The 24,239-nt window shown below is 48.2% G+C and overlaps 1 protein-coding gene across 1 annotated transcript in view; it reads left to right on the forward strand.

Moving 5' to 3' along the window:
• The window catches only part of HMCN1 (hemicentin 1), a 768,245-nt gene that overhangs the window by 685,127 nt on the left and 58,879 nt on the right, over window positions 1–24,239 (forward strand). Inside the window, exon 100 of the mRNA XM_077275842.1 lies at window positions 21,551–21,685. Within this exon, the coding sequence (XP_077131957.1) occupies window positions 21,551–21,685 (135 nt within the window). The remainder of the gene's footprint in view (window positions 1–21,550; window positions 21,686–24,239) is intronic.

Raw genomic sequence — 24,239 nt, forward strand, 5'->3', positions numbered from 1 at the left:
CATTCTACATGAAGGAAAACAACTAAGAATAATGTAGGATGTATTGGGGGAGGTGTCGGAGACATTAAAGGCATAGAGGTTTAGCCCAATCAAATAGAATAGCAGGAATTTTTTTTTTTTTTTAAGATGTTCGGAGTTACAAAGATATTGACTATGTTAAGAATTTTTTTATTTTGTCAGATATTGATGTTTCACTACTTCCATGCCCTTCACCTTTTTTTTTACTTCTCCCACACTTTCTTCTTCATCATCATCAGCATCTTTGACATCAACTTCTTCTTCACCTTATTCATCTTCTTCTTCATCTTCTACCTATTATTTTTTTTTGTTACATTCTTCATATTCTTTTTATTCAACTATTATTCTTCTTCATATTCTACTTATTCATCATATTCTTATTTGTGACAGGCATTCCTGTAGTTGTTATCTATAAAAGTTTGAAGATTACACCCTCCGTTCTGCCTGTCACAAAAGAGTTACATTTGTCCGCGTTCAGTTTGGCCTGCAGCATCAGGCTTTATCCAGGGGCACCACGAGGAGGAACGGAATCACGCCCATACACTGCTTAGTCTTCTTCTGCTTATAATTTAGATAATGTCTTTTGCTCTGATATTTAGTGTTATGCTTAATGTTCTTCTGCTCTTTGTTCTGCAGCCTCTTGTTCTTCTGCTTCTCGGTCTTCCATGTCATCGTCTCCAGGGTCGTCGTCGTCGTCATCGGGGTGGTCTTCAGGGTCATCGTCTCCAGGGTCGTCGTCATCTCAGTGGTTGTCGTCTCTGTTGTCGTCGTCATCTTAGGGGTGGTCTTCCGGGTCGTTGTCTTTAGGGTCTTGAACTTGGAAATGTAACAGAAGGTACAAGAAGGCTGAGAAAATACCGAGAACCAGCTGATGGAACTGGAACTCGGATGGCTACCCGAAGGTCCAAGAGCCAATGGAACTACCGAGGACCAGCTGACGTTACTGGAACCCGGTTACTAAGCAGGAGGTACCCGTGCCAGAAAACACTACCAAGGACCACCTGACGTTGGTGGAACTCGGATACCCAGAAGGAGGCACCTAAGCCAAAAGCTCTGCCCGGAACCAGCTGACGGTACTGGAACCAGGATGGGGAGCAGAAGGTACAAGAGCAAAAGACACTGCCGAGAACCAGCTGACGGTACTGGAACCCGGATGGGTAGCCGAAGGTCCAAGAGCCAATGGAGCTACCGAGGACCAGCTGACGTTACTGGAACCCGGTTACTAAGCAGGAGGTACCCGTGCCTGAAAGCACTACCAAGGACCATCTGACGTTGGTGGAACAAGGATACCCAGAAGGAGGCACCTAAGCCAAAGGCTCTACCTGGAACCAGCTGACGGTACTGGAACCAGGATGGGGACCTATTCAAGATTGTCTTCCTAGAGCCCCAACTAGCGGTGTTGGAGCAAAGGGTCAGCAGGGGGAGCAGAGTGTAGGCCGAAGCCTGCACTGGAGGCAGCTTTGTGTCTGTGTGGCGTTTGCAGGACACGATGCCGGCTACACAGCAGGGGAACAGCTGGCGTTGCTGAACCCCACTGACACATTGGCTGGTGTTTTTCTCTGTGCAGCTAGCACTTCCGGGCACCAACTGGCGGTGTTAGAGCCCAGGGTCAGCAGGAGGAGCAGAGGGAGCAGAGTGTAGGCCGAAGCCTGCACTGGAGGCAGTTGTAGGTCTGTTGTATCTGCGTGGCGTTTGCAGGACACGTTGCCGGCTACACAGCAGGGGAACATCTGGCGTTGCTGAACCCCACTGACACATTGGCGGGTGTTTTTCTCTGTGCAGCCAGCACTTCCGGGCACCAACTGGCGGTGTTAGAGCTCGGGGTCAGCAGGAGGAGCAGAAGGAGCAGACTGTAGGCCGAAGCCTGCACTGGAGGCAGTTTTAGGTCTGTGTGGCGTTTGCAGGACACGTTGCCGGCTACACAGCAGGGGAACAGCAGGCGTTGATGAACCCCACTGACACATTGGCGGGGGTTTTTCTCTGTGCAGCCAGCACTTCTGGGCACCAACTGGCGGTGTTAGAGCCCAGGCTCTGCAAGAGGAGCAGAGTGTAGGCCGAAGCCTCATTGAACCAATTTTAAAGGTAACCTTTAACTCCCCCTCAGGTGTTACAAACTAGATGAGCCACCTTGTGCAGCAGTAATGCTGCACAAGTCAAAGGTTGCTCTTTTAATTTTGTTCCTTGCACACGCTGAATGAAACACATATACAATTTAGCACCTTATACAGTCAAACTGTCTTGGAGGCGTGAGTTCCCTTCTTAATGAGATGCAGCACAGCTGTCAAAAATACCACCTTGGTGCTGGGCGCGGCCTCCTGAGCGTCGCATTTTGCTGTACAGGAGTCTGCTCTGTTGTGTTATCCCTTGGCCATGCGCTGTTAGCGCTGCCCGTCTTCTGACATCATTTGATGTCGGCCGGTGCGGTTCGCAAAGCCCATGAATCCCAGCCCCACAGTGTCTTTTCATTTATTCACACTGCGGGGCTGGGATTCATGGCCTTGCGCAGTAAATATGTTCGCCTCTCACTCGTGTCCTTACACCTGCTTCAGACTGTGCGGCGTCAGCTGATCCCTTATCGTATGCCACGGCCATGAAGCCGCACAGTCTGAAGAAGGCGGAAGGAGATGAGTGACAGGCGAAGATATGCACTGCTCATGCCCATCAATCACACCCTCGCAGTCAAAATAAATAAGACACCGAGGGGCGTTGTGTCATAGAGTGCGGCCGCAGAGGCGCAGCCAGCCAACCAATGATGTCAGAAGATGGGCAGCACTACCAAGGGGGTTGCTGCGTGTCATTACAAAAAAAGTCACACCTCAGGGACTGTTTAATGGTCTCAGGGGACACATTTTATACGTGTTGAGTTCGACGTGTGCAAGGAGAATAACTTAATGAGCCACCTTGTACAAATGCAGCATTACTGCTGTACAAGGTGGCTGTTATACATACAAACGCCTGGGGGGGGGACAGGTTCCCTTTAATTTCAGTTGTGTCTGCGTGGCGTTAGCAGGGCACGATGCCGGCTACATAGCAGGGGAACAGCCGGCGTTGCTGAACCCCACTGACACATTGGCAGGTGTTTTTCTCTGTGCATCTAGCACTTCCGGGCACCAACTGGTGGTGTTAGAGCCCGGGGTCAGCAGGAGTAGCAGAGGGAGCAGAGTGTAGGCCGAAGCCTGCACTGGAGGTAGTTTTAGGTCTGTTGTGTCTGCGTGGCGTTTGCAGGACACGTTGCCGGCTACACAGCAGGGGAACAGCTGGCGTTGCTGAACCCCACTGACACATTGGCGGGTGTTTTTCTCTGTGCAGCTAGCACTTCTGGGCACCAACTGGCGGTGTTAGAGCCCAGGGTCTGCAGGAGGAGCAGAGTGTAAGCTGAGGCCTACTTTGAGCAAGCTGAAAGGGAACCTTTAACCCACCCCAAAGGTGTTTGTTGCTGAAAGAACCAACGTGTGCATCACAAATGCTGCAAAAGGAAAAGGTGGCTCTTTTAATTATGCTCCTTGCAAACGCGGAAATAAACACTTATAAAATGTGTCACCTGATACCGTGAAACCGTCCCGGAGGTGGGACTTTCCTTTGTGGTGGGGCGCAGCACAGACGTTATTCCTACCCCCTTGGCGGCGTGCGCTGCTTCCCCAGTGTTGTTGGAATCTGTCACCGAGCCGGCGCTGTTATGTTCAACCTCAGTCATGCGCAGTTAGCGCTGCCCGTCTTCTGACATCACTTGGTGTCAGGCAGGCTGTGCCTGTGCAGTCGCGTTGCCCGTGATCCCACCTCGCTGTGTCGTCTAATGTAATCCCACTGCGGCCTGGGATCCATGGGCATGCGCAGTGCATATCCTCACCTCACACTCCCCTCCTTCCGGCTTCTTCAGACTGTGCGGCATCACGGCCGTGGCATGCTATTAGGGATCAGCTGATGCCGCACAGTCTGAAGAAGCTGGAAGGAGGGGAGTGTGAGGTGAGGATATGCACTGCGCATGCCCATGGATCCCAGGCCAGCAATGGGATTACATTAGACGACACTGCGAGGTGGGATCTCGGGCAGCGCGGCCGCACAGGCCCAGTCCACCTGACACCAAATGATGTCAGAAGACGGGCAGCGCAAACAGCGCATGGCCAAGGTTGAACATAACAGCGCCGGCTCGGTGACAGATTCCAACAACGCTGAGGAAGCGGCGCACGCCGCCAAGGGGGTAGGAATAACGTCTGTGCTGCGCCACACCACGAAGGAAAGTCCCACCTCCGGGACGGTTTCACGGTATCAGTGAACTCATTTTATAAGTGTTAAGTTCTGCGTGTGCAAGGAGCTAAACTAAAAGCTACCTTTTCCTTGTGCAGCATTGCTGCTGCACAAGGTGGCTCTTTCAGTAACCAACGCCTAGGGGGGGACAGGTTCCCTTAAATTTCAGTTGTTGTGTCAGCGTGGCGGTCGCAGGACACGTTGCTGTGTACACAGCTGGGGAGCAGCTGGCGTTACTGAACCCCAATAACAGAGGAGCGACTGTTGACTGTGCAGACAGCACTTCCGGGCAGCAACTAGCGGTGTTGAAGCCCAGGGACAGCAGGAGGAGCAGGCTGGAGGTATTGCCGCAACACAGCAGGGGAGCAGCTGGCGTTACTGAACCCCAATAACAGAGGAGCAACTGTTGACTGTGCTGACAGCACTTCCGGGCAGCAACTAGCGGTGTTGAAGCCCAGGGACAGCAGGAGGAGCAGGCTGGAGGTATTGCCGCAACACAGCAGGGGAGCAGCTGGCGTTACTGAACCCCAATAACAGAGGAGGCACTGTTGACTGTGCAGACTGCACTTCCGGGCAGCAACTAGCGGTGTTGAAGCCCAGGGACAGCAGGAGGAGCAGGCTGGAGGTATTGCCGCAACACAGCAGGGGAGCAGCTGGCGTTACTGAACCCCAATAACAGAGGAGCGACTGTTGACTGTGCTGACAGCACTTCCGGACAGCAACTAGCGGTGTTGAAGCCCAGGGACAGCAGGAGGAGCAGGCTGGAGGTATTGCCGCAACACAGCAGGGGAGCAGCTGGTGTTACTGAACCCCAATAACAGAGGATCGACTGTTGACTGTGCTGACAGCACTTCCAGACAGCAACTAGCGGTGTTGAAGCCCAGGGACAGCAGGAGGAGCAGGCTGGAGGTATTGCCGCAACACAGCAGGGGAGCAGCTGGCGTTACTGAACCCCAATAACAGAGGAGCGACTGTTGACTGTGCTGACAGCACTTCCAGGCAGCAACTAGCGGTGCTGAAGCCCAGGGACAGCAGGAGGAGCAGGCTGGAGGTATTGCCGCAACACAGCAGGAGAGCAGCTGGCGTTACTGAACCCCAATAACAGAGGAGCGACTGTTGACTGTGCTGACAGCACGTCCGGGCAGCAACTAGCGGTGTTGAAGCCCAGGGACAGCAGGATGAGCTGAGGAACAGAGTGTAGGCCGAAGCCTTATTGGAGCAAGTTGAAAGGGAACCTATAACGCCCCCCAAGGCGTTTGTAGCTGAAAGAGCCATCTTGTTGTGCAGCACTAAGGATGCAAAAGGAAAAGGTGGCTCTTTTAATTATTCTCCTTGCAAACACAGAACTAAACACTTATAAAATGTGTCCCCTGATACCGTGAGACCGTCCCGGAGGTGGGACTTTCCTTCGTAATGGGACGCAGCACAGCCATCATTCCTACCCCAATGGTGCCGTGTGCCGCCTCCTCAGCGTTGTTTGAATCTGTCCCGGAGCCATGCGCTGTTATGTTATCCCTTGGCCATGCACACTTAGCGCTGCCCGTCTTCTGACATCATTTAGGTGTCAGGCTGGCAGCGCCTGTGCCGAGATCCCACCTCGCAGTGTCGTCTAATGTAATCCCACTGCGGGCCTGGGATCCATGGGCATGCGCAGTGCATATCCTCGCCTTTCACTCCCCTCCTTCCGGCTCCTTCAGACTGTGCGGCGTCACGGCCGTGGCATGCTATTAGGGATCAGCTGACGGCGCACAGTCTGATGAAGGCAGAGGGATATGAGTGAGAGCCTGAGGTGAAGATATGCACTCCGCATGCCCATGGATCCCAGGCACGCAGTGTGATTAAATCAGAAGACACTGTGAGGCGGGATCTCGGCCAGCGCAGCCGCACAGGCGCAGCCTGCCTGAAACCAAATGATGTCAGAAGACGGGCATCGCTAAGCGTGCATGGCAAAGGGATAACCTAACAGCGCAGGCTCCGGGACAGATTCAAACAACGCTGAGGAGGCGGTGCACGGCACCAAGGGGGTAGGAATGATGGCTGTGCTGCGTCCCATTACGAAGGAAAGTCCCACCTCCGGGACGGTTTTACGGTGTCAGTGGACACATTTTATAAGTGTTAAGTTCTGCGTGTGCAAGGAGCTAAACTAAAAGAGCTACCTTTTCCTTGTGCAGCATTACTGCTGCACAAGGTGGCTCTTTCAGTAACAAACGCCTGGGTGGGGGGACAGGTTCCCTTACATTTCAGTTGTTGTGTCAGCGTGGCGGTCGCAGGACACATTGCCGGCTACACAGCTGGGGATCAGCTGACGTTACTGAAACCCAATAACACTGGGTCGTATGTTTTTACTGTGCAGACGGCACTTCTGAGCCTCCACTGGCGGTGTTGGAGCCCAGGAATTACAGTTCAGGTGGTAGAAAGATGAACACAACAGGAAACCTGGATACTGTAGACACCCAGTTATTTAATCAGGAAGAGGAGTGGCAAATTCCTGCGAGATCCAGGCCTGGTTCATTTTCAGAAAAGTAAGCCGGTCAACGTTATCGGAGGATAGTCGCATGCGACGGTCTGTTAGTACACCACCTGCAGCACTAAAGACGTGTTCCGATAATACACTAGCCGCAGGGCAAGCCAGCACCTCCAATGCATACTGGCTTAGCTCTGGCCATGTATCCAGCTTAGAGACCCAAAACTTGAAAGGGCAAGAGCCGTCTGGGAGTACAGTAAGAGGGCAAGACATGTAGTCTGTCACCATCTGACGGAACCGTTGCCTCCTGCTGACTGGAGCCGCCAGTGATGGTGTAGACATTTGTGGCGGGCACACAAAACTGTGCCACAGTTGGGCCATACTGGTCTTGCCTTGGGCAGAGGCACTGCTTCTGCTCCCTCTTTGTGCAGAGCCTCCTCCACTGCCTCGACGCACTGAGCTGCTTTGTAAAGCACTAGCAGCACTGCTCTCAGTTGGACTGGAGAAGATGATGGAATTCACCAGTGTGTCTTGGTACTCCCGCATTTTACGCTCCCGGTTCAACGGTGTGATGAGGCTTTGTACGTTGTCCTGGTAGCGAGGATCGAGGAGGGTGTACACCCAATAATCAGCCATATTGAGAATGTGGGTGATGCGGCGGTCGTTTCTCAGGCACTGCAGCATGTAATCAACCATGTGCTGCAGACTGCCAACTGGCCAAGAAACGCTGTCCCCTGCTTGAGTCATGATCTCTGCCCGCTCTTCATCACCCCACCCTCGCTCTACACACTGACTACTGGACAATTGTGTAACTCCCTCCTCTGGATGGATGTCTTTCTCCTCCATTGACTCCTCCTCATCCTCCTCACAAAGTGTCCCCTGCCTACTCCTTTGTGAGGAACCACGTGGCGCTGACTGTCCAGAAGCTGATGGAAATGGTGGCTTCTCATCCTCCACCTCTTCCACAACATCATCCCTTAGCGCTTGCAGTGTTTGTTGAAGCAGGCAGATAAGGGGGACAGTCATGCTGACTAGTGCATCATCTGCACTCACCATCCACGTGGAATAATCGAAGGGACGCAAAACCTGGCAGACATCCTTCATAGTGGCCCACTCTGTGGTTGTGAAGTCTGAACGGCGCAGAGTGCGACTTCTTTGCGCCTGATGCAGCTGGTACTCCATTACTGCTTGCTGCTGCTCACACAACCGCTCCAACATATGTAACGTGGAATTCCACCTGGTTGGTAGGTCACATATGATGCGATGTTCTGGAAGGCGGAATCGGCGCTGCAGAGCTGCAAAGCGCGATCTTGCCGTGCTGGAACGCCGCAAGTGAGCACACTCTAGGCGGACCTTGTGCAGCAGTGCATCAAGATCCGGATAGTCCCTCAAAAAACTCTGCACGACCAAGTTGAGCACATGTGCCAGACATGGGATGTGAGTGAGGTTGCCGAGGCCCAGAGCTGCCACCTGATTTCGGCCATTGTCACACACTACCATGCCTGGATGGAGATTCGCTGGCACAAACCACACGTCGCTCTCCTGCTTGATGGCATTCCAGAGCTCCTGCGCTGTGTGGCTTCGATTCCCCAAAGAAATTAATTTCAAGATGGCCTGTTGACGTTTGGCCACGGCTGTGCTCATGTCGGTTGTAACAGGTAAACGTTCACGGGTCCATGTGGAGGTGGACTGTGACGGCTCCTGCAGCGATGATTCTGAGGAACTTGTGTATGAGGAGGAATCAATGCGTACAGACTGGATTGCAGAAATCCTTGGAGTGGGCAGGACACGTCCTGCGCCACTTGCACGATCTGTACCCGGCTCAACAACTTTAACCCAATGGGCAGTGAGGGAAAGGTATCACCCCTGCCCATGGTGACTGGTCCACGCATCGGTGGTGAGGTGGACCTTGCTACTGACGGCGTTCAGTAGCGCGTGTTTTATGTGTCCCTCCACATGCTTGTGCAGGGCAGGGACGGCTTGCCTGCTGAAATAAAAGCGGCTGGGCACATTGTACTGTGGGACTGCCAATGCCATCAAGTCACGGAAGCTGTCAGTCTCCACCAGCCTGAATAAGAGCATTTCAAGGGACAGTAGTTTTGCAATGCCAGCATTCAGAGCCTGTGCTTGGGGGTGGTTTGCCGAGAATGGCCACCTTTTCTCCCATGTCTGTACTACCGATGGCTGTAGACTTGGCTGGGAGTGTGAGGATGACTGGGAACGTGGTGCTGTGAGTGGAATTACAGTGGGTCTCTGGACAACAGTGCCAGAGGTTCTTCCATGGCGATCCTGGGAGGAAGCCAAACCAGCTGTGTGTGAGCTGGAGGAAGAGGCAACATGAGCTGAAGAGGTGGTAGCTGCCGCTGTTGGTTGGCCTAGGTCTTCAGTGTGTTTTTGTAACTCCACCGCGTGCCTGGTCCGCACATGTTTCCACATATTTGAGGTATTGAGGTTGCTGACATTTCTCCCTCTTTTGATTTTCTGATGACACACCTTGCATTTGACAAAGCAAATGTCATCTGCAACTGTTAAAAAAGGACCAGGCACTGCAAGTCTTGGGAGCACCCTTTTTGGCTTTTGGAAGAGACATGCTCCTAATGGGTGCCGAAGTGGAGGCTACAGGCTCCGAAGTCTTCCCCCTCTCTCTCCCTCTTTGGCCCATTCGGGGAATCTCTTCCTCAGAGCTGCTCCCACCACCTTCCTGTTCCTCATGCCACAATGGGTCAAGGACCTCATCATCTACACTACCCTCTGCCACCAACTGCTCCTCCTGGGTAGTCTCGGCAGCACAGCACGCACCAGAAAGTGGCACCGGAGGCACTGGCCCACCCGCCTCTTCAGAGTCAGAGAGACAAAGCTGTTGCGCATCACTGCACACTGCCTCTTCTTCCATTTCTCCAATGCTGCTTGGCTGGCCCCCTGTTTCCAAGCCAAGAGATTCAGAGAACAGAAGTAGAGACGGCTCCTGTCCTGGGCTCTCTGACTGCCTGGACAATTTGGCAGGTGGTGAAGAGACAGATGGGTGCTCTCCAGTGCTCTGTGCCTGAGAGGATGTGGCACTAATTGAAGTCGATGAGTTAGCTGCCATCCATCCGACAACGGCTTCAATTTGGTCTTCACGCAGCAGCGGTGTACGGCGCTCTCCGACAAAGCTGCGCATGAAGGACTGTTCCCTGCTGAAACTGGGTGATGATGAGTCACCGGTGCCCGAAGCAGGCACAGAATCCCCACGTCCTCTCCCTGCTCTGCGCCCACGCCCACGTGCCTTACTCCCTGCCTTCTTCATCTTGGTTGACTGATAAAGATAAGCAGAAAAGTACTAAGGGCTTAGTGTGCTTATTCCTGAACAGCTCCTAACAGGTATAAGAAACACTAATTTTCTAAAGTGTGGACTAGACTTTAATATGAGCTAATGTGGCCTACACAACTGTAAAGTGGTGTGTTTGGTGAACTTTATTATTTATTTATTTATTTTTTGGCAGAACTGACTACAGGGCGAGCTGCACTCACACGGATACCATGCAGACAGCCGTAAACGGTGCTGCAAGGCCCAAAAAACCTCCTCTATGTTATCCTATGTAGTGTTTTTCCACAATTTAGCTGGATACGGGTGGAAAACCACTAATAGGAATTATTTGAAAAAATGTGCAGCAGGCTGCACTATTAGCAAAAAAGGACAATGTATTTTACGGTATGAGGCAGTGATGCACCCTGAGCTGGATACAACCGGCTGTGGCTGCCCACAGACTACAGGGGAGCTGCACTCACACGGAGACCGTGCAGACAGCCGTAAACGGCGCTGCAAGGCCCAAAAAACCTTCTCTATGTTATCCTATGTAGTGTTTTTCCACAATTTAGCTGGATACGGGTGGAAAGCCACTAATAGGAATTATTTGAAAAAATGTGCAGCAGGCTGCACTATTTGCAAAAAAGGACAATGTATTTTACGGTATGAGGCAGTGATGCACCCTGAGCTGGATACAACCGGCTGTGGCTGCCCACAGACTACAGGGGAGCTGCACTCACACGGAGACCGTGCAGACAGCCGTAAACGGCGCTGCAAGGCCCAAAAAACCTTCTCTATGTTATCCTATGTAGTGTTTTTCCACAATTTAGCTGGATACAGGTGGAAAGCCACTAATAGGAAATATTTGAAAAAATGTGCAGCAGGCTGCACTATTAGCAAAAAAGGACAATGGATAGAACAGTATGAGGCAGTGAACCACCCTGAGCTGAATACAACCGGCTATGGCTGCACACAGACTACAGAGTTGGCTGCACTCACGCACACACACAGAGACCTTGCAGATCGCTGTGAAAACAGCGCTGCAAGGCAAAAGCAAGCTTCTCACACAGCAGTTACTAAATTAGCCTGGGAAAAGCACAGTGAAGGAAATCGCTATCTCAACTGGCCCTCAGTCAGAACACAGCATCCTATGCCTAACTGAATTCACAGCAGAGTGAGCCAGAAAGGGTGGCAGCGTTTTTTATAGTGCATCATGACATCATTTCAGCAGCCAATCACAGCCTTGCCAGTAGTTACATGCCCACCATGCTGAACAGGATGTGCCCACACTTGTAATCATTCCTCATTGGCTGAATTCGTGCAGTTTGAATTCTGGGAACTTCCGATTCCGGTATCCGATATGCGGTAAATATCGGAACTCGGTATCGGAATTCCGATACCGCAAATATCGGCCGATACCCGATACTTGCGGTATCGGAATGCTCAACACTAATCCTTACATAAAATTGAAAACATTATGGCTGCTATAGCCATGAGTCAATGAACAAAAAATAAATCCATAGGTTCCAACTGTCCCAATACAGAGGGACATTCCCAGATTTGAGGTTATGCCCTGATGTCCCGGGCAATCTGCTGAATGTCTCTTGCTTCCACTATTCCACCATGTCTCACATGACATCTCCTCCTGCAAGGGTAGAAAGAAACAGTAAATCGGTATGTCTAGGGGGTGTGATTAGGGGTATAGTCAAAAATGTGTTGCTGTGCCACTGCTAGATTTGTCCCTCTTTTTTTCCTGAAAAAATTGGGAGGTATAGATATGGCAACAACAAACACAACTCAGCTGTGCACTTCCTAGTAATAAAAGCTCCGTTGTGGAGGAGTGCAGAGTAGTTGAGCTCTGCTAGAAACCAGTAAACAACGATGTAAATGGAGCGCCCCCAGTAGGGCTATGGGGTACTCGGAGCCGGGCCCTTCGGTTCTCATTGGGATGTCACGGTGGCTGACCCGGTCCGTGGCCCTAGGGACGTCCGATGTAAATGGGGGAAAGGTCTTTAAAGGGATAATGTTCGTGACGCCACCTGTGGTATTCGGTCAGGGTGACCGACGCTGCTTAGGTGTCCGCTGGGGTGATGTGATGGCAGCTAGATGGTATACCTTCCCACAGGTGAAGTGTATCCCCAGGGCTTCACAGAGTGTAGATGGTGGATGGTGGATGATGTAAGGTGCAGTGAATAACGAGGACACAAGGTTGCAGTCTCTTTACCTTTACTGAAGGCTTCAGCATCCACAGTCCAGGGCACAGACCACAGGGTAGGCAGAGTCCAGCCGGTCTGAAGGCAAATCCAGAGTCCCCTTATCCAGGTGGAAATCAGTAGCCTTCCTTTAGCGCCTTTGTGTTGTAGTACCTCCCTGCTGAGCTTCTCGGTAAGGTCCTCACAACTGATGCTGGTATTCTAGATGTTATTTCTCTTTCTCTCTGTCCCCCAGGTGGAATGGATAGGACAAACCCGTATGACTGATGGCCTGAGGCTTTTTACAGGGACTCTATCACGCCCCAGCCCCCACAAGTTGCCACCGTGCCTCCTGGGTATAAGGTCGGACAGCTAACATGGAATTAACTGTCCTGCCGGTCTCTGGAGCAAGGCTTGGAGACGTTTACTCCCTCAGTGTTCCGGCTACTGGATTCTGCACCTCAGAAAGGAGGCAGCCTTTTGCAGGGCAGAACTCCTTCTGGATTCCTCTCCTTTTGCTATGACTTCGTTTCTCACCCTCTACAATACAATTCTCTTTCGTGTCCTTCCTTAGGATGCTGCTGCACGTGGGGCAGGCGCAGCTCCGTGGCCTTCTGTCTAGACCTCTGACAGGATCCCACCCCTGTGAGGGACCCCTCTGTCTGCAGCTTGTAAATGTTCCTCCTTCCCCTCTCGCTGCCTGACAGGGTGCTGCCTGGGTGAAGCCCAGTCAGCTTCTGCCTAACTTCCTATCCAGCCCACCAGTTCTACCTAATTGTGAGGAGTGCCCTAATAAATAGGAACGTAGCTCCCCCTGGTGGACTGGAGTGTGAAGTGTGATGTATGGTTTGTGATACCTGGTAAAGAGATCTCCTTTATTACCTTCAGATGTAACATTACTCCCCCTGGTGGAAGAATGACATTACTGCAATGACCAGAACCCTGGGGTGCTGCACTCCGCCGCTGTTAAATCCAGTACTCCCAGACTGGGAAAAGAAAACAACAATACATTAGCAAAAGACATGCTAAATTTTTGAAATGCTATAAAACAAATTAATTTAACTGTGCTTTCCTTTATGGGAGGTGAGGACACTTGAACGTTGCAAACAATAACATATTTACATTTGCTCACTTTGTTACAGGTATACTATTTACTAAGTGCAAACATCTTATTTAAGTGCAAACTTTGGACCAACCAACTAACTTACTAGCTCACTAGTTCACTAACCCTACGGGTTCACTTCATTGAATTACAGAACAGTTTATCACCCCCCTACAGGCTCACTGCATCCTCCTTCAATTTTATTCAGAGTACATCATTTTCTTATTCTACGTACTATCGGCTATGTAAACATTATTACTATATTGCATTAACTCACTATCTACTATATTAACTTTATAATATATTACCTTTTTGGCAAGGTGCAACAAATGAATGTTCCCTTTAAGGGCAAAGTCAAGTCTTTTCTGAGGTGGTGCAACATAATCACATCATCAGTATTCAAGTCAATTTAAAGGTGACGTGATGCTAGGGACCCGTGACGAACCCCCAACGTTGGTCTTGGGTGGGCTACAAGACGTGTAATCCTGACCCAGAATTCTGCCACACCAACGGGTTTTTCTTCAGGTCTGAAAAGCAAAGCAGTTATTTTTACAGCAAATTTGAACAGCAGTTTCTGTTAAGAGGCAGTGTCTGTAAAAGCCTCCTTTGTAAAACCAGTAGAAAGCACCTTTAAGAAGGTGCAAACTATTTACAAATGAAAGTTTTTGACCATGCTCAGTTCATGATTCCGCAGTTCGTTGATAAAAGAAATAAGAAAACTTGTGCAAAATAGGATCCCTTTAAACAGGGGACCGCTTTAAGGAATAACCCTGGACGAGTTTAAGGAAGGAAAAGGGAAAGGAAATGTTTGTGAAGCTATTTACATTCAATCAGTGTTTCGAGGCTTATTTGGATAGCTTCCAGAGCTTTACCTGGCACATAACCCTTCTTGGCCTGGGAAGGGTAGAAACCAAGGTTACACCTGGCGCTGGATAAACACCATTAGTCTGTTTTCCATCCACGGTTAGGTCGTGCACAGCGATGAAAGTCTGGGTGGCTTGGTGGTGAGCATTTGTTTCAGCCGGGGCTGCTGCAGCTGCCGTTTCAGCGATGAGTTCATTTTCCTGGGCCCTAGGTATTGCCATAAGGGCTGCACACTTCTGCACATCCCGAGTCCACCAACTGTTCCCCTTCCGGTACCGGATGTAGGTCGCGGCATCCCTGGGGTACAAGTCTGGATCCGCGGAATCTCCTTGGAGGCAGGATTCTACTTCATCCCGAGTTACGTGGACCCTCACCGGCAACCCAATCTCCTGGATGAAGCCTTTTCCTTTCTGGGGGTGAAAGATCACAACTACACCCCACTTTGGTGGAAAGTCGTTCAGCGGTTCGCCCCGGGCCTCTTGTTCCACTTCCTCCTTTATACTGCGAGATTAAATGTCGCTGGTATTCTCCCCAGGGGAAGGCCCTAAGGTCATGCCCTTGTGGTCCGGGGCCCGGTAGCAGGGCCGTCAGGGCTTCAGCGGCCGCAGTGGGGAAAGGAGCAGGCGCTGGGGGTAGGCAGATTCCTGGGATGCCGCTGTATCGAGTACCTGGACGCGAGGTGGCTCCACCGACGCCATTCCGCTCCTCCGAGGAATGTGCCAGGACCAGCGGTGGCGCAGATAGTGGCTCCCCCATGAACAGTTTCGAGAGATCCAAACTCTCTAGTGGCGGCATGTCCCGGTACTCCTCCGGTGACAGGGATCTGTGCTGGGCCATTTTCTTTCTCGAGTCCTTATCGATCTCCATCTCCACTCCTTCCTCTCCTGGAGAGTGGCTTTGCTTTCTTGGTCTCCGCCCGCCATCAAGGTTCAGGAGGTGGATCTCGGCTGCTGATGGACACGTCCTCAAGGTACTGAGATATTTAGACTGGGCGGCCATTATTCTTCGCGCTTCTCAGTTCATTCACGCCGACAACTCCATGCCCTTCTTCTTCTGCGCTCCTCGTGGCGCTGTAATGGCGGCAGTTTTGGCGGGAATCTTGGCTGTAAATGGCAATACACAGTCTTTAAGCAAATCACAGTTCAAATACAGTTCTGGCACAGTTCTTAGGTGCACATGACCCGATTTTCAGGCTTAAGTAGATCCTATTTGTGACGCCAAAGTTGGAGTGCCCCCAGTAGGGCTATGGGGTACTCGGAGCTGGGCCCTTCGGTTCTCATTGGGATGTCACGGTGGCTGACCCGGTCCGTGGCCATAGGGACATCCGATGTAAATAGGGGAAAGGTCTTTAAAGGGATAATGTTCGTGCCGCCACCTGTGGTATTCTGTCAGGGTGACCGACGCTGCTTAGGGGTCCGCTGGGGTGATGTGATGGCAGCTAGATTGTATACCTTCCCACAGGTGAAGTGTATCCCCAGGGCTTCCCAGAGTGTAGATGGTGGATGATGTAAGGCACAGTGAATAACGAGGACACAAGGTTGCAGTCTCTTTACCTTTACTGAAGGCTTCAGCATCCACAGTCCAGGGTACAGACCACAGGGTAGGCAGAGTCCGGCCGGTCTGAAGGCAAATCCAGAGTCCCCTTATCCAGGTGGAAATCAGTAGCCTTCCTCTAGCGCCTGTTTGTTGTAGTACCTCCCTGCTGAGCTTCTCGGTAAGGTCCTCACAACTGATGCTGGTGTTCTAGATGTTATTTCTCTTTCTCTCTGTCCCCCAGATGGAATGGATAGGACAAACCCGTATGACTGATGGCCTGGAACTTTTTACGGGGACTCTATCACGCCCCAGCCCCCACAAGTTGCCGCCGTGCCTCCTGGGTATAAGGTCGGGCAGCTAACGTGGAATTAACTGTCCTGCCCGTCTCTGGAGCAAGGCTTGGAGACGTTTACTCCCTCGGTGTTCTGGCTACCGGATTCTGCGCCTCAGAAAGGAGGCAGCCTTTTGCAGGGCAGAACTCCTTCTGGATTCCTCTCCTTTTGCTATGACTTCATTTATCACCCTCTACAATACAATTCTCTTTCGAGTCCTTCCTTAGGATGGTGCCGCACGTGGGGCAGGTGCAGCTCCGTGGTCTTCTGTCTAGGCCTCTGACAGGATCCCACCCCTGTCAGGGACCCCTCTGTCTGCAGCTTGTAAATGTTCCTCCTTCCCCTCTCGCTGCCTGACAGGGTGCTGCCTGGGTGAAGCCCAGTCAGCTTCTGCCTAACTTCCTATCCAGCCCACCAGTTTTACCTAATTGTGAGGAGTGCCCTAATAGATAGGAGCGTAGCTCCCCCTGGTGGACTGGAGTGTGAAGTGTGGTGCATGGTTTGTGATACCTGGTAAAGAGATCTCCTTTTTCTGCCTTCAGACGTAACATCACTCCCCCTGGTGGAAGAATGACATTACTGCAACGACCAGAACCCTGGGGCGCTGCATAAAAACACATAGATAGCTGCAGTATATTCATGTAGATGGCAGAAGATATAACAGGCCAGACAGAGTACTGTACAGAAGCAGGCAGTGCACAGAGGCCTAGCGTGCAATCTAAAGTAGTAGTAGTATATACTCTTTGTCAGTGCCAGATACAGAACAGAGCTATACTGGAAGCTGAGAGAGACTGCTCTGCCCATGTTCTACCAGGAGTTCAGGGACTACAACAGGCTGGAGGACATCTTATGGGGAGTGATGTGTGCAAAACAAGGCAGATTAAAAATGATTCTGTTAGCACAAATTAATAAATATACGTGTACATTATTATAAGACTACATTGTGATTTTGTGAATAATTCTTTAATTACATCAATGATATGTTGCTTTACTGCTTTGACTTTATTTTTTATTTTATATTTGTCAGAATTTAACTAATTCTTTACAATAGTCACATATGTACAGCAGAAAGGGAACTTATGGAGGATGGTTAAGGAGCTGAGCACACTGTATGTGAAGCTCATATCAGCTGCATATCAAAGATAACTCCAGTCCTGGCTGTTTTAACCACTTTGATGTGGCACCAACATCAACCCCTATATATGATCGTTACACAGATTTACATGTCTCTATCTCTGTTCCCCATTATCCCAACTGAAATGCATTTATGAGTTTCTGATGGCTTGTCATGGTAGCCAGGGGTCCCTCAAGTCTGCTGTCTGAAGTGTTGGGAGTATTATACACGGGATTGCATGATCATATCATTTAGTGGGCAATGAACAAAAACCTTTTAAAAATAGTTTTAGAAAATATAAAAAAATAGTAGAAAAAAATACAATCAATTATTACATGTGCACAAAAAATGTAAAGTACAGTGTATGGTATATTAAATAATGCCATTAAAACTTCAAATTGTCACACAAAACACAAACACTCATGTGGAGATATCAACGAAAAAATAAAGTTATAGGTTTTGGAATGCAGGGATAAAAACAGAACTATCACAGTACAAAAGCGTGCGCTGGAGGACGACATTATCACCAGGGACCTTAGACTAGCTCTGGTGGTTCCTGAGCCCACTATCCCCACCTTTTATCTCCTCCTGAAGATCCATAAGAACGCATCCTCACCACCTGGCAGACCGATTATTTCGGGTAGGGGTAACTTTTTGGAGAACATTAATAAGTGGATTGATTACCATCTTCAACCCCTTGTCTCGGGCCTCCCTTCCTTCCTCAAGGATACGGGTGATCTTCTTTGCAGGATCAATGGACTGCAAATTGAGGGTGATACTCTATTAGTTTCAGCGGATGTGGAATCCCTATATACATATATTAGACACAAGGATGGATTATCTGCGGTTCGGTTTTTCCTTACCACTTCATCCTTATCGATTGGATTCAGGGACCTTCTGCTGGAGCTTCTAGAGTTCACCCTCACACACAACTTTTTTGTGTTTAAGGGCAACTTCTACCTGCAGCTCCAGTTGACCGCCATGGGGGTGGCCTTTGCGCCCGCTTATGCCGGTCTTTTCCTGGGGCTCTGGGAGAGGGAAGTCTTCCTGTCTGATGAATTGGGGTCGATTTATCACGTCCCATTTTGGACGAGGTACATAGACGATATCTTCTTCATGTGGCAGGGCACTTCAGTCGATCTTGAGCAGTTGATCCATACCCTTAATGACAATGATCTCAATATCCATCTTACATTTGTATATAGTGGTAAATCTTTGTATTTTCTTGATGTGACGATAAGGCTAGGTTCACATTGCGTTAGGGCAATCCGTTTAGCGCTAGCGGATTGCGCTAACGCAATGTCTTTTTCGGGGCCGCGTTTAGGGGTCGCGCTAACGTCCCCGCTCTCGCAGATCATCGATCTGCGAGAGTGGGGAACAGACCTCGGGTGCGCCGCGGACGCTGCAAGCAGCGTCTGAGGCGCGCTACAAAAGAACGGCACATCGCTAGCGCGAGCTGAAAAAGGCACGCGCTAGCGATACGCTGCAGGCGAAATTTACATTGCTGTCAATGGGTGCGCTAACGGACCCGTTGCACGGCGTTAATTGCGACATTTTTGCTGTGCAACGCTGTCCGTTAGCGACCACCCACTAACGCAATGTGAACCTAGCCTTAGGAGAGACCCTACCGGTACCCTACAGACAGACATCTATAGGAAAGAAACTTCTACAAATACACTTTTGCATGCCTCCTCTGGCCATCCACGCCACATGATCAATTCTGCACCTGTGGGGCAATTTCTCCATCTCCGTCGAATATGCTCTTCGGAGGCGGACTTCCTTATTCAGGCAGAGGATTTAAGGGAGCGGTTTAAAATCCGCGGGTACAGCAATAGGTCCTTCAAGCGGGCACTTAACCGTGCCAAACACGCCACACGGCACAATCTCCTCTTTGTCAATGCATCTCGATCTAATTCTGATGATTCCTCTAAATTAAGATTTATCACTACCTTCAGTTCCCAATCAGATAGGGTTAGGTCTATCCTCCAAAGGGCTTGGCCGATCTTACGGGTGGATCCAAATATTGCAAAATTGCTCCCTGAGAGACCATCCCTAGCATTTCGGCGAGCTAAAAATCTGAGGGACCATCTGGTCTCCAGTCACTACTCAAGTGGCGGGGCAACTACATTCCTTGATAGTTTCCCTAGGGGCATGGGGTGTTATCCGTGTGGCGGTTGTGTCGCCTGCCCTAATGTTGTGAGATGCAATGAGTTCTCGAATTTTGATAATACCAAACAATATAAAATCAGACAGCGGATCACCTGTACCACAAGGTATGTGGTATACCATGCCACATGCCTATGTGGATTAATATATGTGGGGTGAACAACACGCCAGCTAAAGGTCCGTATAAGAGAACATGTATTGGGTATTGAGGCGGCACTTGGCCACATGGATATATCTTCCCTGAAAACTCTGCCCCGCCATTTTAAAGAGTTTCATAAGTGTGATGGCACCTCCTTGAAAGTTAAAGGGATTGATGCCCTTAAAATTAACATCAGAGGGGGTAGCCTTACTAAAAGATTGGGTAGATTGGAGACCAGATGGATCTGGCAACTCAATACTGTACGCCCCTTTGGGCTTAATGAGGTGCTTTCTTTTGCCCCCTTCCTCTGAGCTGCTGGCTGCGGTACATCGGAATCGAGCATTCGGTCGTGCTTGCTTTTATTGTTAATGTTTGGTTTTAATTACCTTTTTATGCCATTTCAGATTTAAGTCTGTGATGATTATTCTCCATGTGAATATGCAGTGTGGATACCATCTAACATCTTTAACCATGCAGTCATATTTCTTCTTCAGCAATCGTCGTTATGGTCTTTATGTGTTATTATTTTGTATTGTTATTTTGTACTGTGGAGGGTTGTTGGGTATACTATTATGTATTTTATTTTGTTTTGTTTGGGTTCTAATTATTGGTCTTATGGTATATTGTTTTATATGATCTTGTTTTGTGTAGTATATTTGTTTTATATTTATTTTTATTTTTCAATTTTGTCCATGTTTTGTTGTTGGGTCTGCATGCTCTTACACTGCATATATATTTTTCCCTGTGTGCTATATTTTCTATATTGACCGTGGTTTTCTTCTCTTATATTGTCTCTAGGTGTATTGTATTGCCCGTGTGTGTATATATAAATTATTAATATTTTCCATTTGAGGTTTTTGTGGGATGCTTTTCTATATATATAGATTACTATTCTTGGCATTCCATCACCTTGCGGACTGTGTTTACCTTCTGCGCATTGATTCATGCGCTATAGATAAGCGTCCTGTTACATGGGTGTACTATACCTCCACCAAGATGGCCGCTATGATATTTCCGGTCATGCGCAGTGTGCATACTGCCGGTTCTCCGCCTCTTCCTGCCGTCTCCCCGCGGTTGATCGCATGGGCCCATGTGTATTGGCGTGGTGGGCGGACTTCGGGGCACATGGATTTCCGGCAGTTGTAGCACATAAGGACGGGGGTTTTCATCATGGGTATGCCTCCCTTGAGGAAGGGACATCCGAAACGTGCATCGGGAGGAGGTGGACACCGTGGCGCCTGTCCAGTACTTAATACTATCTGGTATGTGTTCGGCTCCCATGCTTTATAAGTCCTACCCTTTCTTGTATCCCCACTGTTGGGTTATTGTGTACATATAGGAATAGTTGGTTATGGTGGACTGTGTATGGGTTCCATATTTCATTATACTGTCTGGACTATGGGTGCCGCTCTGTTCACCTTACATGCAACTATGGCTTGAGGTCCGGTTTTAACCCTTCATTGTCACTATTTGGCCTGTTTATATTTTGCATATCAAAAAAGTTGTTATTTATACTTATTTTGGGACTAGTACATCATTTTTCTGTGGTAACACAGTACAAAATGGCCATGTCAGGAAAGAGTAAAACAACCACAAAAGTTCAATCAATATACTACCAGATGGCACTTAGAGAACCTGTCACCATGAAAATACAGACCATTCTGCAGGCATTATATTATAGCGCAGGGACATCTGAGCAGACTGATATGTAGTTTTATGAGAAAATATTTAGTATAATCTCTGTTCTAATCAACGATTCCACTGCTCTTTCTGGGATTTTTGGTCCTGTGGGCGGTCATATCAACGACTGACAGCTTTCTTTGTATAAGAGTGCATGCAGAGATAGCTGTCAGTCACTGATAGGACCACACACTGGACTAAAAATCCAAGAAAAAGCAGCAGTTTAAATTATTAAAACTAAGGGTTATACTGAATCTTTTCTCAAAAGACTATATATCACTCTGCTCTGCTCCCCCTGCTCTTTATCATGATGCCTGCAGATTGGACTGTATTTTCATGGTGATAGATTCCCTTTAAAGATGTTGGATTCACACAGATTACTTTGAGTTTATTTTGAAATTTTTGCTTGCAGACATTGACGAGTGTACATTGGAAGATGCTGCCTGTCGTAAAAATGAGGAGTGCAAAAACACAATTGGTTCATATGCATGTGTTCTGAATTGTGGAGCTGGATTCAGATCTTCTGCTAATGGCCTCGACTGTAAAGGTAAAGTATAGGGAACCATACTTGTTAACTGTTTCCAGACCACCTTTAGACATTAAACAACTGGGCAGTCTACATATTACTCTGCAATGAGGTTCTATAATGTCACTGTACAGTAAGTACCTGCATGAGATCGTACAGCAGCAGGAGCGGGGAAGGGGGGAGCGAATGTTAGACAAAGCTGAATTTCCAGCAGAGAATAAAGAGATAGTATATTACCCTCTCTGCCTTCCCGATGACTAAGAGTAGGAGCTGCTGAGTCCTAATAGACCAAGATTAACTCTGCAATGGAGTTAGGGGACGGGACTGAATTTACTCTATAACTGGGGCTAATAGGCCAGTCCCAGTTACAGGGGAAATCCGATACATATTCTGTAAAAAAAAAAAAAAAAAGTGTTTTAATGCCTCCCAAAGGTATTTAATGACCTAATTGTGGGCACAATGTATAAATTAAATGAAAAATAGGTACAGGCAAAAGCAGAAAATAACATAAAAAGTGTGCCAACCAGTTTGAATCTCTGCTTCAAGACCCATCCAATTGAAAAAAAAATGCACATGTCTGATATATAAAAATAATTTTAAAGGGAAACACAACACAATTTAGGGGTTCTTTTTGTGGTAATAAAGAATGCAAAATACAGTAAGATAGTCACAAGTTTCCTGCAAATAAGAGCCAAAAATAAGATCTTAAAACCATATGTACAAAAAATTCTGAAAATATGCCTGGTCATGAATAGGGAAATATATCCCAATCTTGACATTGTTAACAGATAAAGAATAACAATTTTCTAATTTACTATTTTTGTATTTACATTTTTTTAAATAGTTTTCAAGGGTTAACTTGCAATTCTAATGCCAAAAATAGACTTGTAATGAAACAGATAAGGCAGCACTCTGTAAAGCTGTAGCGTGCAGACATAAATTATAAAAATTGAATTGCATTACTGCACTAGAAATATGAAAAATTGAGAATGCTTAGCACATAAATTGGCCAATTCATGTGGTCCTGGCAGCCACGTTAAGGCGTTTCTGGTTGCCAGGACCTAATGCCAATCCTCTCTTAGACAATCTACATTTCTCTGGGAACCTAATGTGAATCCTTTCTTGGACTGAAGTCTGTATCTCTGCAGAGGGGTAGAATCCTGCTGCAATTAAAACACCTAAGGCTAAGGGGCGGAGTGCTCAGTCAGAAGGCTAATGCAAATATAAAATACACGCACGCTGAATACGCCCAAGAAAATGAATGTTGATGTGAGCTGCTCCATAGATTAACACTGGTCCGAGTGCTATGCGATGTTTTCTCGCATAGCACTCTGCTGTTTTCTACGGTAGTGTGACTCCGGCCTTGGTGAAATTGCACAAATTCTGAGGATTTCAATTAGGAAACCATAAAAGCATTCTCCAGATTAAAAAATCAGGGTTACAAAGAATCACATTTAAACCTTGCTAATCATTCTGTGTCAAAAATTGACAGAAAGGATCTGCTGGGCAGAACACAAGAATGTACAGTTTACACAACTGAAACACAAAATCCCTATTAATTCCAATATACATCTGGACCCCCAAAAAAGTGCAAAAAAGTAACTTCATAATTCTAATTTCATTTGCAACACAATTTATTTATTTTAAAGGATACTGAAATCAGATGTGTTGCTTAGAAAGCACCAACACTGGGATCGATATTATCTACCAGTTTATTTATACACAGTACTCGTTAAATCTCACCTGGTTCTCTTTAAAAGGTTTTTTCAAATGTGGACACTCTCGCTGTATCTTATGTGAGCATGCCGACAAATCCAAAAACTTTATTTCGTATACCACGGGGCACAGCTTTAACATTAGCAGCTTTATAAACTGTAATACGGTGGGTATTATATATCTGATAGATTGCTTGCTATGTCACGTTCAATATGTGGGATGTACAGTAGGACCTTCGAAAAAACGCATCAGACGTCACATGTCTGATGCGGTAAATTCTACAGCAGATAGTACTTCGGTGGTATTCGGACACTTTACTATTCACTCCATTTTGGCATAACCATGAGTAAGGCGGAGACGAAACCTGTTAGTTGGAGACCACTGGAGGAACCGCTATTGTTTTATGATATTTAAATAAATTGTGAAGTTTTATTTAACTGACTCTTTGCTGGATTTTTTTTTTCTTTGCTAAAGGTTGTTTAGCTTTATTTAACCTATTAAATAAATAAATACTGTAATTTTAAAAAACGACATGGGTCCCCCTATTTTTGATAAGGTAAAGCAAACAGCCGTGGACTTATATTACCAAGCTGGGAAGGTCCCTGGTTATTTGGCCCTTCCCAGCCTAAAAATACCAGCCCGCAGCTAACTCAGAATTGGCGGATCACATTAGATGCTACAATACTGGTGCTTTGCCCGCTTCTTCTCGGTGCAGTGGCAATCGGGGTAATGGTAGTTGGGGTTTATGACAGCTGTGATTTGTCAAGAATCACAGCTGCCATCAAACCCTGGGCCCTTGAGTTAGTAATGGAGAGGTGTTTATCAGGAACCTCATTACTAACCCAGTAATAAAAAATAA

Source organism: Ranitomeya variabilis, chromosome 8 (genome assembly GCF_051348905.1).
Source record: "Ranitomeya variabilis isolate aRanVar5 chromosome 8, aRanVar5.hap1, whole genome shotgun sequence".
Classification (NCBI taxonomy): domain Eukaryota; kingdom Metazoa; phylum Chordata; class Amphibia; order Anura; family Dendrobatidae; genus Ranitomeya; species Ranitomeya variabilis.